Below are 15857 nucleotides of genomic sequence, written 5' to 3' on the forward strand. Positions count from 1 at the left end.
AAATGCTCAGTAAATGTTTTGTGATTTTTCTTTTTTAAAGGAAGAGATGATCTAGAGAGCTTCCAGCTTGAGATAAGTGGCTTTTTAAAAGAAATGGCATGTCCGTATTCTGTACTCATATCGGGAGATATTAAAGATCGTTTAAAAAAGAAGGAAGACTGTTTGAAACTTCTTTGTAAGTTATCTTGAACATTTAAATGCATGTGTTTGATCTGGTTTTTATTATTTTCAAGTCAAGATTTATTAATGAAGCATTAGATATTTTGTATATTAAAAAGGTTTTAATATTTTACTTAAAATACAAAGCCGTCTCACAAATGTTTATATAATACAGTATACATTCTACCAGTGATACCTTCTAACATTTGTGATTTATTTGGCCAATATAGAATGCCCTGTGTTTGTGATTTATATAGTACTTTAGTAATTTTTTCTTTATCTTAGTCTGGCTGTTATTATTCATGACTATATGACTAAAGTTGATAATTTCCAAAGTCCTGTTTAATCTTAAAACTCTCTGAAACTAGGCACTGGATGATAATTTTTTAAAAAATATTTATTGATCACTTACTCTTGTACCAGGAACTGTTCTAGGAATATATGAGATTTTTTTTTTTTAAAGATAAAATTTGTGCCTTTAAGACACTTTAAATGTAGCTAGTTTTATCAGGGAGGGATTTGGTAGATCCATGTTTGTATTGGGTCCTTTCAACATTGTTTTACTTTAGCTTAATTTTATAATGTTTTCAAATTTCTATAGAGAATGGCCATTTGTAAGAATTTTTCTAATACCTTTTATTATGAAAGATTTCTATTTCAGATTATACCATTTATAAAAAGATTACAGGTGATATATTCCTCCTAGGTGCTAGTGTTAATAAAGTTTGTTTCATTAGAGATGAAATTGTGTGTGTGTGTGTGTGTGTGTGTGTCTGTGTGTTTAGTGGTGATAGAAGTATTGATATTGAAATTGTCTTGTGTGTTGAGGGGGAATAAAAGTTATGTGCCCTCTCCCTCCCTCCCAGTACACTGTTCTCCATCTTCCTCCCATTTGGTGAGAGTCACTGATTTAATGAACCACTAATTTAATTAATTGGAGGTCACAGTAACTCCTAGGTATATTGGGACAGAAAGGAACCTAAGAAGCGCTAGCTAGAGGAACTTGGATATTCTTAATGTAATGAGAATTATGAAATCTATCATGGTTCCCTTTTTTTCGTAGCTGCTAAGCTCAGCAATTGTAATGATACTGGTTTCTGGTACAAGTAGGAATAAAGAAGAGATTTAAGAGAAGTATATTGTTCTTTCTGATTCTAAAAATACATGCCCAGAGGGCAGTGCCGAGGAGTTAGTGTTTAATGGGTACAGAGTTTCAGTGGGGAAGATGAAAAAGTTCTGGAGGTGGATGGTGATGTCTACTTAAAACATGATTAAAATGGTAAATTTTATGTGTTCAAAAATTACATGCTTATTATAGAAATCTTAGAAAATACATAAAGAAGAAAAACATTTATAATTTCACTCCCCAGAGAGAATATTGGTTTATTTCCTTTGTCTTTCTGTGTACACAAACACAAACACACACACTCTCTCACATTCTCAATCACTCTTAAATAAGATTAAGATCCTGTTACAGATTCTTCTTCTCCTCCTCTTCATTTAATATATCGTTTTCCTCTTTATTTCCCTATCACTTAATATTTTTTGAAAACATAAATTGGCTACTGTTCTATTCATATAACATTATGTTTGTTAACAGATTTCAAATTTGTATTTCTTTCTCTTTAAAAATGATTTCCTTGTTTGTATTTTTGGTTACTTAGACAAAAATTGTGAACATTTAAAATAGTCTCTGATCTAGATGTATATTGCCATATTTTGTTCCGGAAAGGTTATACCAATTCACAGTCTTAACAGCATCTATTCTTTCTTCGGTTGACTGTTTGAATCATATTGACATAATAAGCTTCGTGTTCTTTTTGAAAGTGTTTGCAACATGTATAAAATAAAAAGGGCCAAATTCCATACTATATAAAGAGCTTTTATAAATCAAGAGGAAAAAGATAAAAATTCACTGGGAAAATGTATAAAACACATAAGACATGAACATGCATTCTACAGAAAAAAAATTTTTAACTGCTTCTAAGCATGAAAAGATGCACAATATCACTCATGACAGGATACCATTTTTCACTTGAAAAATCATAATAGAAATCTGGGGGAGTAAGCCTTTTTGTGTACTACAGACATTAGACTGTGGTGGGAAAATAACTTGTAGAGCCTCTTAGGAGGACACGTTTTCAATGTCTCATTAAAATTCACTTGGCCTTTTGACTTGGCGGTTCTTTTGACTTGGCAATTCTTTGTCTATGAATTTATATCTGTTTCCCCAAGTGTACAAAGATACGTGAAAAGCATGTTCATTATGACATGGTAGTAGCAAAAAGACCAGAAACCTGAGTGTCCATAAATATAGATAAATAGAAATGGTACATTAATGCAGTGATGTCACAAGATAGGTAGTAAGAAGAATGCAAATAAATCAAGTGTACCAATATGGAATGATCTCTAAGAGAGGTGGTAAATACAAAATAAATATACATAACATGTATAGCATGTTCTTGTTTATATAAAATCAACAAAAATGCGTAGATGGTAAATATACATACTGAATACACACACACACATGCACACACACGCCCACACACCTAAAAGGATACCCAAGAAATGAATGGTAATTGCCTCTGGGGAGGGAGAAATCTAAGGATCTGCAAAAGGAAGAAGGCTTACTTTTCCCTGTACTGCTTACCATCTGCATGGATTAGCATTGTAAATACTAAATGCTTATTTGTACTATTACATAGATAAGTTAGGTTTCCATAGAAGCGAAGGTAGACTTCAGCTAAGGTTCTGTCTAAAATATAAATTTTTGAAAAACTGGTAATGTGTTTTAATGAAGTTTTTATTATTTTATTATGATACAGAGTCTTACTGTGTCGCCCAGGTTGGAGTGCAATGGTGTGATTATAGCTCACTGCACCCCCTCAAATTCTGGAGCTCAAGCAAACCTCTCACTTTAGCCTATGTAGCTGGGACTGCAGGCGTGCACCAACCATGCCTAGCTAATTTTAAAAAACATTTTGTAAAGATGGAGTCTTTGTTGCCCAGGTGGGTCTTAGACTCCTGGGCTCAAGCTGTTCCCTCACCTTAGCCTTGCAAAATACCAGGATTACAGGCCTGAGCCACCACGCCTGGTCTTAATAAAGTTTTTAAGTCAGAGGGACTTTAGTATAGTCCTCATAAGCAAAATTTAATATTGGTCTTAAAGTTTAATAATTGGTCTTAATATTTTGCTACTTGACTCTCTAAACTGTTGTGTGTAGACTGCATGGAGAAGTCTTTAAAGCAGTGGCTCTCAATCTTGCCTGACCTTGACAATTACATTGAGTCTAAAACACACCACACACAGATTCCCAACTCCTACTTCTAGATCTGCTGTTCAGAATCTCAGAGGATGGGACTCTGATACCTGTACTTTTAAATTGTTTTTTAAGATGTATTTTCTGCTCAGCTGAAGTTAAAACTTCTATATTAAATTGTGGTGTTTATGTCTAATTTTAACTAAACAAATAAAAACAAAGTCTTGGCGGCCACCACCCTCTCCCCAACTGGCACCCTGCTGCAAGATGGAATTGTGCTCTGTTGCTTGGGCTGGAGTGCAGTGACATGATCTCAGCTCACTGCAACCTTTGCCTCCCGGGTTTGAGCAATTCTCCCTCAGCCTCCCTAGTAGCTGGGACTACAGGCCTATGCCACCACACCTGGCTAATTTTTGTACTTTTAGCAGAGTTGGGATTTTGCCATGTTGACCAGGCTGGTCTTGAATTCCTGACCTCAGGTGATCTGCCTGCCTCGGCTTCCCAAAGTGCTGGGATTACAGGGGTGAGCCACCGCACTCAGCCCAAAACAAAAGTCTTAACTACTGCAGTGAAGAGTCACTTTAAAACAAGATTATAACCATTTAAGATTTTTGAGTAATTTTCTTAAATATGGCTATTGAAAGGATTAGATGAAATGGTGAAAGTAAAGGGACTTGTAAATATTTGGAGTGGTTTATCCTGACTCAAATTGCTCTTTGTGCTTATAGATCAGTTAGAGCTATACGTTCTTCTCTGACCAGCCTGCTTTGTATATATGAGACATATAATAATTTATCAGCGTCTTACACATTCTTACCTGTTCTTAAATTGTTGATTTGCTGGTGGATCTCAACTACTGGATTTTATAATCTTTGAAGCTAGGCATCATATCTTCCTTGACTTGGCATCCCCATTGTTCACACCATTTGTAGTTCAGAACAGGTCCTTGATAAACATGTACTTACTGAAATAGCAATCTAGATAATTTACTATGTTAATTAAAATGGAACTGAAACCAGCTAGTGTGAAATGACAGAGAATAAAACGTTTCTCTTTTTCCTGGTAGTGTTAAATTTCATTTTAATTTTTCGCTTCTAGTGTTCCTTTTTTGTACCCATTCATCTGTTTCAAACCAAGTCTTAGGCTGAACCTCTATAGGTAAAGTAGATGAAATTTAAGCTGCTCCTTTTTGGGGACCTGGATCTTTGCCTGCTGAACTCCAGTAGGAGCTGCTAGGGTTTCTCCAGTGTGAAAACAACCATTTAAAGTACAGTGTAAATGCATTTAATAGGGTGTCTCTTTTACATAACTTTAGTTAGTTGTTTTTTCTCATTTCTTTTTTTTTAAAAAAATGTAACACTTGCTATGGACTAGGGAATAATTTCATTTAAAAGTTTGCAGTGTTCTACAACTATTGATGTTCTTTGGGTCTTTGTAAGTTGGCATTATTGGTATTAATTGATACTTATTTTAAGTGAATAAATAATTTCAGTGAAATATCTTAAGAAATTCTTGTGCATGTATTAACATTTATTTTCTCTTTTTCATTGTAGTATTTTTAAGTACAGAACTTCAAGCTTCACAGATATTACAGAACAAGAAACATAAAAATTCTCAATTAGATAAAAATAGTGAAATTTATCAGGAAGTTCAAGCTATGTTTGATATACTTGGTATACCGAAGTCAACAACTTCTGACATTCCGCTTATGCTAAACCAAGTGGAATCAAAGGTATTATGTTTGTTTTGTTTTTTTATTTTCCCCAAAATTCAACTGAATGCTAACATGTAAGAGCTATATTAAAAGTGAAACTATTCCCTTTAATTATAAGGTATACATTTTATTTCAAAAGTTTATCTTCATGTCAACCAAATTTTGGATTTGGACTTAATAGGCATGTGACCTAATTGGTCAATGGCCAATTCAATATCCATTCAGGAAAATCAATATCCATTCAGGAATCAATATCCAAATCAATATCCATTCAGGAATCAAATCTTAATGAGTTACTGCCCTTTAGCTGTGCCGGAGTTTGCCATGATAGAAATCACTTAGCAAATGTAATGATCACTTTCCTAACCAGGGATGTAATGTAGAGAAAGAAAGAACGAAATAAAGAAAGAAGAGAGAGAGAGGGAGAGACAGGGAGGGAGGGAGGGAAGGAGGGGAAGGAAGGGAAGGAAGGAAGGAAGGGAGTGAGAAAAAGGAAAGGAAGGAAAGGGAGGAAAGAGGGAGGGAGGGAAGAAAAAGAAGAAAAAGGTAAAGAAAAGAAGGAAAGGAAAGAAAGAGATAGAGTTATCCTACAAAGTCAAAGGAAACTAAACTTTTTGAAAAATGGATGTTAATAGAATTGCAGTGTGGTTTCTTTGGCAGTGTGCATGCACAGTTTTTGGTGGATAAATGTTTAGTCAGAGTTAGTGCATTATATAATGAACGGAAGAGTGAATTAATTAGTACCCTGGCGGTTAGTTAAAAACAACAACAAACTATGTACCTTATGGCTCCTGTATTTTTTTTTTTAGTTACTAAACAACTCTTGTTCCCAGTCAAGCCATATATTAGAGAAGATGCTACCCTCACAGACCATATTCTGGCCTAGTTCCTGGGTTTCATTTGTTAAATATGTAGTCCTCTAGGGGAATAATACAGGATTCATTTCAAAGGAAAAGAAAATTATTGCCTAACCTTCAAGAATAAATACCTAACTCCATTTTTAGACACAGTGCCTTAAAATAAATCCTTGTTCAGTAAAGATCTCTTTTGCATTGATAATTTATGAAATGAAAAATAAGGTTTGTCTTAATGAACGTAAGAGAATTATAGTATCACTAAGATAAAAACAGAATATTAAAAAAATTTTTTTGGTAGAACTTGCAAACCAGAGAGTAAGTCTTTGAATCTCAGCTCAAAAACATTCTTATAGAGTTAACAAGTTACTCTTCAGATTTTTTTTTCTGTTTTTCTCTGAATGAAGACTGATCTGGGGTTGGCTAAATTTTCTGGGACTATTTCAAATTGAGATAGATTTCTGAGCTTAACATAATTTTCTAGTGCTTCTCAAAGAGGCTTTTCCCTTTTATGGTTTTTATTTAATATTAGCAACATTCTCAAATACCTCTTTTCCTTATTCGAAGCAGGCTATAATGCCTAGGTTCAAATACTGGCATACTGATTATAAGGTAGTTGTTACTGTGGCCATCTTGGCCAAATATTTACCTAAAAGGTCTTCCTACTCTAGTCAGTTTTTATCAAAAGTAAAAATTTTCATGGTTTCTTTCTTCTACATGTGATTTGTCCAGAAGACACTTTGTTACCACTGGGGAAGGAAAGTATTATTTTCTAACTTAAAGTTGTTCAGATGTGTAATTATAGTGGTATAGTTACAAGAAATATATAGTGGTGGTATAATAACAGCAAATATATAGCATTCACTCTTCTAAATGTTTACATGTAATAACTCACTTAATTCTCACATCACCCATGTGAGGTGATTCTGAATGTTTACATGTAATAACTCAATTCTCACTTCACCCATGGTTATGGGTAATAGATCACCCCCGTGTTGTATTACCTACAACAACCCTGCGAGGAAGCTGAGGTACTGAAGGATATAATAAGTTAAACAAGCAAGTTTCTAAATAGTGGTAGGCCTGAAGTTTAAACCCAGGTAGTCACACTCCAGAGCCTGTGCCCTTAACTTACTCTATAACAAGTAATTCTCAAATTTATTAAGACTATTATGTAATGTTGAATCCTAGGAATGGAGCCAAATGTGATTACATGTAACAACGTACAAGTATACATTCAGAATTCCTCTGAAGTAAGGAGTTACAACTTATACTTCTTATAATGTATGAAAAAAAACCCTAAAATTAGAGATAGTTACCATAGTTGAAGAATCTACAGAAATGGTCCATTTTAAGAAAATAAATTAATAATTTATTTAAAATATGTACAAATTGTATCAGTACAGAAATTGTATCATTGTAGAGGTAGATTTGCTGTGAAGCTACTAAAGCTGAAGTTCGGGGTCTCTTATTTGCACAGGTTCTTTCTAAGCTTTTTAAAAACACCATTTTTGAAATGTAATCATGCCATAAAATGTGCCTGTTTTAAGTATATTTATATAGTTCAGTGAATTTTAGTGCATTTACAGAGTTGAACAACCATCACCAAACTCGGATTTAGAGCTTTTCCATCACCCTCAGAAGAAACCTCAACTGTGCCCGTTTACATTACTCCACATTACAACCCCTGCTTCCAATCTGATTTTGAATTACTTCCTTAAAGAGTGCTCCTAATATTAAATAAGCTTCATGCCCCTCAAAATCTGAATTGCTCTAGATTGTTTCCTCTGGTTACCTTAAAACTAAGAAACTGTAAATATTTCATTTGGTTTTGTAAATATTTTCTTTAGCTAATGTTGGATTCTCCAGTTAGAAAGGTAAATTAATCCTGTCATTAGTAGGATAAATTACTAAATGACCCCTGATACTGCTAAAGGAAAAGTCAGCGCCTAATATCTTGTTTACCAAAATTAAAGTGTTTCAAGTAATTTAAATTAGGGGCTTTGCAAAAGTAATGAAAATATATATGTGATGGCTATAATTGAGAGAGATGGCTTGTCCCTTATGTTTTCTTGCTGAACAATGTAATGAGAATACTTACAACTGAAATGTGTACATAGCATTTATTTGAGAAAAATCAATGTGCTGGTCAAAGGTTTTAGTAACTTTTTTGAAAATTTACTAGGAAGTAAGAAAGTGCTGTCTTAAGTAGGAACTCCAAAGTTATTTAACGAAGACACAGATTCTCATAGTAGAACCTTTTAATAGGTACTTCTTTAGCTGTTTGTGTATATTCTTTCTTATGCTGGGAAAGAATGTGTTCTATAGCTTGAATGAATACAGTGTGCTTTTTTAAAGAAGATACTCTGTAATGTAGTGGTATTGTTCTGTGTGATGGTATGTTTTAATTATTTCACTCTAATATTTTATTCTGTAGTGTTCTGAGCAATACTTTAAACCAAAATAAGATTGTTTTAAATTAGGAGTACACATTTTTCACCATCTTTTGTATTTACTTTTAGGTGAAAGATATTCTCTCAAAAGTCCAGAAAAATCATGTGGGAAAACCACTGCTGAAAATTGATTTAAATTCGGAACAGGCGGTAAATTCCCCTTTTTGTTATTAGTTTTTTGTAATTAAATTAGTGAATATGACTTAATTTTATAAATGAACATCTATTTTGCAATACGTAGCATGCATATGTTGTTTTGTAGAATTAAAATGGATTGATATTCTGGAGTATATGTCCTAACATTTCTTCAGTTAAATTATTAATTAACTTTTAAAAATACCTGGCCGAGAATATTTATAGTGCTCAATGTTCTAGCACAATTGTGATTTGAAAAGAACAGAGGCTCAAAGCCAGCAAGATGAGTTACTGGTATTTTCTTTACTTATTGGTCCAGACTGCTTAGCAGGTAAATGTTTTACTTTATCATGTTCATGTTTGATTACAGATAAGGTATACTCTACTAATAGGTAGAGTTTAATTTGTATGTTTAATGTCTTCTGGATATCATACATGTACTTTCCATTATGCTCTAGTATTTAAATCATTTACCATAAAGTCTCATGGGAACAGAAAATGGTCAGTAAGTACAATATCTTTTGACTCAGTAGGAAGTACTGAGCACAGTTTTCAGATTTCTTTTCTCTGCAGAGTGAAAGAATCTAAAATTTATTATTTTTCCTTTCACATTTTTTAGGAACAACTGGAAAGAATCAATGAAGCTCTCTGCTGTGAATATGAATGCCGCCGGCGAATGTTAATGAAACGATTAGACGTGACAGTCCAGTCATTTGGATGGTCTGATAGAGCAAAGGTAAGGCTGTTTTCCCATATGTGTCCTGTAGGTGGTAGCCTATAGCAGCTCTTCTGGCGTGCTTGTCTGTTATGTAACCATGCCACATTTGCACTTCATCAACCACATGCCCAGGCCAACTACTGGTCCGGACATAAGATGATCCTGGTCTTGTATAAATGCCTGTTGCATATAAGTTAATTCTTCCCCACATGTTTTACTTTACATTTGACATTTATTTTGACATTTGCCAGAATATGTATAAAAGAAGGGGCATCATATGAGACAATGAGATAGATATAGTGAGCAATGTAACAAGAAAGCAGGAGGGATAGGTACAGGTAATACCGATGCCAACAGGTCTTTAAAGTATCTTAAGACTGGATGAATGTGGAATGTGTTTCAGTTGATGAGGGAGTTGGGAGGTGAGGGCATTTCCAAATATGGATCTCTTCAGATAGCTTTCTAAAGAGCTGTCTCCTATCACTCCCATTTTATGCCTTTAATCTGTATCCACTGCCTTGTCTGGGATCACTCCTCACCCCCACTCTTCCCACCCTGCATCTTCCCACCCTGCAAACTCTCCAGGCAGTAAGCTGAGACAATTATAGGGCTTCTCCTCATTCAGGGATCTTTGTCCTGTGTTCCTTGGTGTCCAGTGTCTGACCATCATTGGTTCACATCACATGGATTCCCCAGTTTTTTAGTTATTTCAGGTGAGAGAGTAAATCTGGTGTCTATTACTCTACTTGACTACATGTGGAATTTCAGGTATTATTATTTTTACATATTTTGGATTATGTCCTTCTTCCCCAGTTAGATCTTCTGCCCCATGTTAGATCAGTTGTGGTCACTTACGCCAGCAGTCCTCAACCTTTTTGGCACCAGGGACTGGTTTCATGGAAGACAGTTTTTCCATAAAGGTTACGGAGGCAGGGGGATGGTTTTGGCATGAAACTGTTCCACCTCAGATCATTAGGCGTCAGCTTCTAAGGAGTGTGCAACCTAGATCCCTCACATGCGCGGTTCACAATGTGGTTCACGCACACCTGTGAGACTTCCATGCCACCATTGATCTGACAGGAGATGGAGCTCAGGTGGCAGCGTTCACTTACCACTGCTCACTTCCTGCTGTGTGGCCTAGTTCCTAGTGGACCAGTAATAGTCTGCGGCCCGGGGGTTGAGGACTCCTTATGTAGCTTTATTCAGCTGGTCCCTGGGGTGTACTGAAACATCCAAGATGGCTGTCTCACATGGGTTTTTGGGGCTAACTCACTGCTGTGGTGCTCCTGTTACCTTCTTGTCTTTCACGTGGTGTCTCTTTCCATGTGATGTATTAGGTTCCTATGGCTGCTGTGAAAGTTTATCACAAATTTAGTAGCTTAAGTAATACAATTTTATTCTCTTCAAATTTGGAGATTGGCAGTCCTAAAGTGAAGGTATTGGCAGGGTTGCATTCTTCCTGGATGCTTTAGGGGAGAATCTGTTTCCTTGCATTTCCTGGCTTCTAAATGCCACCTGCATAGTTTAGCTCTTGGCTTCATCTTCTCTCTTCAGAGCCAGTAGTCCAGTAGAATCTTCCAGCCTTTCTCTCTGTCTCTCTCTGCTTCCATTGTCACATTGCCTTATCCTGTCTCTGGCACTCCTGTCTCTCCCTTATGAGGATCCTCATGATTATATTAGGCCCACAAAGATGATATGAATAACCTCTCCATCTCAAGATGTTTAACTCATTCACACCTGCATCTACAAGGTAACATTCAGGAGTTCCAGGAATTAGGATGTAGACATCTTTGGAGGGCTAGTCGACCTACATAGAGACTTCTCTGTGAATTTTATTTTTTCTTGCATTGCATTTCTGCAATATGATAAAATGCTTTTTTTAAAAAACTATACTTTGAAAAATTAGGTCTTCTAATGCGTTCTTCATTTTCTGTATACTTTTTCACTCAGAAACTTGTACCACTTACTGCAATTTGGGCTGTTCGTATGGCTATCCTTGGCCGCTTCACTACTTTCTGGATCCCATGGCCCACTCTTTAAAGTGTACAATTCAGTGGTTTTTTTGTCTCTTCACTGTGTTGTGTAACCCTATATGTAATTCCATAACATTTCCATCATCCCAAAAGGACATACCTACCCCTCAGCAGTCATGCTCAATACTCCCTACCCCCATGCCTTAGCTACCATTACTATAATATACTGTATGTTTCTGTGGATTTGCCTATTCTGGACATTTCATATAAATGGAATCATACAATATGTGGCTTATGCATCTGGCTTCTGTCAGTTAGCATAATGTTTTCAGGGTTCATCCATGTTGCAGCATGTAACAGTACTAAATTTCTTTTGGTATCCTTCTTACGGCTGCATTACGTTTTATCATTTAGTGATTCAATAATTTACTTCTCTTATACATTTTTTTTTTCTGTATTAATACCAGGCATGTTTCTATGTATAATTTTTTTATATAAATTTCAAAGTAAAATCTTATGGTGGATTCTTTAAAGGAAGTTTACTGTGTTGACGATTATGTCTCTTAGTGCTCTCGCTTCGCATGGCCAAATGTTTTCCAGTAAGTTGATATGAATGTAAACTCCTACCAGCAAGGTAAATGAAATTTTGTCCCACCTTAGGCTCTTTAATAGTTAGGGCATTATCAATTTTATTGTTAACTTGATGCTTAAAAAGACTAACTTGTTTTGTCTGTTCTTACTATTGGCAAAGTTGTACTTTTTTCCTAAGCTTATTAGTCATTTGAATTTCCTTTTTTTAAAAACTTCTATTTATGTATCTTGTCATTTTTTTTTCCTGTAGGGTTCTGTTTTCCTTTTGTTTGAGCTTTTTCTATATAAAGGATGTTTGCTGGCTGAATTATTTGTTGAAAATATTCTCCTCAGTTGTGATTAGATTCTGTTTTATATCTTTTGAAGCATAGACATTTTAATTTTTATAATGTACTTGTTTTTCAATTTAAAATTAAACCTCAAACAGTTAACTCTTTATTCTCTTTGGAATTCCCTTTGTTATATGGTGTACCATATTTTTGTTATTATTACAGATAGCCACCAGTTCATTTCAGTACCCGTTAAAAGATAATCCTTTCCTTTTCTCATTGATCTGTGATGTCTCCTTTATCATTTGTTGCTTTCATAGATTTTTGAGGCCCTGAGTCTCAATATACTATTTCATCAATCTTTTTTTTTTTCCCACGTTCTAGTTAATTAGATAGAGGTAGGATAGCACACTGTTACCTATACTAGACCTGTGCTTCAGGATCAGGTAATCCTTTGTTAGTAAGTGGGCAGAGTTAGGATTCTCTCTATATTTTGGAGAAACTAACTTAAGCTGTTTATGCCTCACTTTTTTTTTTCCCCATCTGCAAAAGGGGTAATAAAACCAACCACTCTAAAAGGATGTTTTGAGGATTAAAGAAATAATGCCTTAATAAGTGAACAGCATCCTGGCACATTTAATAAATGCTCATTAAATATTAACTGTTAAGATGATGATAATTTCATATTATAGCACATTGATATTTGGAAGGATTCTTTTTCAAAATGCTGTTAGTTATTCTTACATATTGAGTTTCTGGATTTAAATTTAGATTCTTTTTTTTTCCTTTCAAAAACTATTTCTCTAGGATTGTACATTAATTTGGGGGAAAACTGACAGTAATACTTAACGTCCCCATACAGAAACTTGGTATTTCTGACCATTTAGACAAGTTTTCCTTTTGTTTTTGCAAGATTTACTGATGTTTCCCTTTTAAACATCCTGTATGTGGTTTTGGTAAAACCATTTTTTAGGTATTTTTTATTAATATGAATAGAATTGCTTGTTGTTATTTTTTAGAAAGTCGCTGGTAGTTACATATTTTTAATATCTGTTGTTCTATTTTATTTGTTCTAACTAATTCATAAATTATCAGATATTTGGGTGTTTTTTGCTCTTTCCTATTTCCTTGGTTATATGTTATCTCTGTTTCTTTCCTAAGATTATGATTGTTTCCGCTCTTTCATTAAACTTTACTTTTGTTCCATTTTTCTTTAACTTTCGTCATTTAGGTAAAAACAGATGATATAGCAAGAATTTATCAGCCTAAGCGTTATGCTTTGTCACCCAAGACAACAATTACAATGGCGCATCTACTTGCTGCTCGTGAAGATCTATCCAAGATCATTAGGACAAGTAGTGGTGCCAGCCGGGAGAAGACCGCATGTGCCATTAATAAGGTTCGTGTTTCTTTCAGCACAGTGGAGAGTGAATTGATGATATCCAATTTAATGTTTTTACAGATTTTAAGCTATTTTTCATTCACTTCTTGGTAAATGCCTAGAAAAAAAGAGTTGCAGAAGGGGTTCAGTCTAGGCTTAGTTATGTTATTTCCGTGTGTGTTTGTTCACTTAAATTTGTATATTCATAAATAAAAGTATTATCTGAAGTAGAGGAATTAAGGATTGCTTTTGTTGAAGCTGTAGCAAGAATTATTTTCCTTCTTTCCAAAAAGTAACAGTTTTTGTCAGTAAGAATCTTTAGGAATTGTTTCAAGTACTGACAGATTCTTTAGATCCTTGGTGTAAAGGGAAGAGGAGTTTATGCTTTAGAGTCAAACCAATCTGGGTTCCCATCCTAGCTCTGTTATTTACTTACAGAAATGACCCTGGGCAAGTTACTGAACCTCTTTGAGCTTCTGTTTCCTGATTCAGAGTATACATCCATTTCTCTGACAGTAGTCTTAAGCTCAAGGAGTCTGAATTTTTGACAACAGCAGTAACAACAACAAACTAATTTAGAATGTTTATGTCAGGTTGACTGGTATGTCCTCTTCATTTAGGTAGAGCACTCCATGGGAAGCTTTTTACAAAATAGCAAAAATTCAGAAATTAGCGATTTGGATGATTTTAAAACATTGCTTCTCACTCAGTGTAGCTTGAGATAAGATACCTTTTCAGAGGGATGGTTGTTTTTAAAGTCATTTTGCTAATTATTGCTAAGTTAGGCATCACCAGTGTTTGCCTCTTTGCTCCACTGTGGCTCAACCCTGTCTTCTGGAAGTGTTCTCTCTTTAAATCTATTACCTAATATCTTGCATTGGGTTATAATTTAGTCTTGCTGGATCAAGAGTTCTATTTATATAAGTAACATTGACCATCTCTTCTGGGTTTATAATTTATGGTCCCATTATTTGAGGGTAGTTTTATGATCAGTTCTGGCATCTCCATATGCCCACCAACATACCATGTTTGGTAGAGAAACCAATGAGAATAAGAACCAGGAAAGCCTGTTCTTTGGATTTGGTAATTAGGACATCATTGCTATCTTTGAAAGAACGTTGCATACTTAGAACCTTGTCTCACATTGAGGATACTGTACTTTCTATCTTTCATTTGTGCCATAAATTCCTAAACTTGGTTTTGACTAGAGAATCAATGGAAGTATAATTCATTGGTCATTTTGGTTGAGGCAGTTGCTGTTTTATTTTCTTTCCCGAAAGACACTAGCAGGAAGTTATTGGCTTCCCCTTGTCTGTGGTGAGCAGATGACACCTTTCTTATCGCTATCTTTCCTCTGCTCGTGCCATATAAAGCTGCTACTTTCTACAGAAGGTTGGATACTTAAACTAAGTTTAACTTCCCTGGTTTATTTTTGAAAGGATTGTAAAGCTTAGTAAATGAATTATATCAACTGTGTTTTCCTTATAGTAATATGGTAGTAGTATCATCACTGAAAGTATGTGAGCTTAAGTTTTTTAAAAGAAGTAGTTCATTGAGAATCCTTCTCTCTCTTTGTAGTGACACGTGGAATTACAGTTTTTATATCAATCTCTGACCTCATTAAAGCCCCATGTTATCATATATACTTCATACGTTTTTGAAATGAAATGTGCTTAGGAATATAATCTTTTATTGGATAATCAATTACCAAATCATTGGCAATGGAAAGTCCAGTGTTGTTATTGTATAAATGGATATTAAGTTAATGAATGTAAGGTATGTCGTTATATACATAAAAAATGTTTTCCTAAAAAAAATTTCTTAGTGAAGTGGGTACTACGTTTGTTACAGAATTTGCTAAACAGATTTAAGTGAGAAAAAATTAAGGTTTAAGTTTCAGTAGTACTGTCTCAGATTATTTAAAAATAATATAACATTCTAAGGAATTTGTCATATATAACATCTTTCATATTTTTTCATGTTTTCTTTTTTAAAAATTCATTTTTTTCTTCAGACTTGGTAAATAGGAAGTAAAATTATTATTATTATTATTATTTTTCTCTTTTTTTGAGACGGAGTTTCTCTCTTGTTACCCAGGCTGGAGTGCAATGACGCGATCTCGGCTCACTGCAACCTCTGCCTCCTGGGTTCAGGCAATTCTCCTGCCTCAACCTCCTGAGTAGCTGGGATTACAGGCACGTGCCACCATGCCCAGCTAATTTTTTGTATTTTTAGTAGAGATGGGGTTTCACCATGTTGACCGGGATGGTCTCGATCTCTTGACCTCGTGATCCACCCACCTCGGCCTCCCAAAGTGCTGGGATTACAGGCGTGAGCCACCGCGCCCGGC

At 34.9% G+C, this 15857-nt stretch overlaps 1 protein-coding gene across 1 annotated transcript in view; it reads left to right on the forward strand.

The window, feature by feature from the left end:
- Positions 1-15857, forward strand: part of FAM98B (family with sequence similarity 98 member B) — a 29624-nt gene that overhangs the window by 11375 nt on the left and 2392 nt on the right. Inside the window, exons 3-7 of the mRNA XM_021674835.2 lie at positions 41-175; positions 4973-5151; positions 8510-8590; positions 9195-9311; positions 13358-13525. Coding sequence (XP_021530510.2) covers positions 41-175; positions 4973-5151; positions 8510-8590; positions 9195-9311; positions 13358-13525 — 680 coding nt within the window. The remainder of the gene's footprint in view (positions 1-40; positions 176-4972; positions 5152-8509; positions 8591-9194; positions 9312-13357; positions 13526-15857) is intronic.

This window comes from Aotus nancymaae, unplaced genomic scaffold (genome assembly GCF_030222135.1).
Source record: "Aotus nancymaae isolate 86718 unplaced genomic scaffold, 86718_ANA_hifiasm-v0.15.2.pri h1tg000011l, whole genome shotgun sequence".
Classification (NCBI taxonomy): Eukaryota; Metazoa; Chordata; class Mammalia; order Primates; family Aotidae; genus Aotus; species Aotus nancymaae.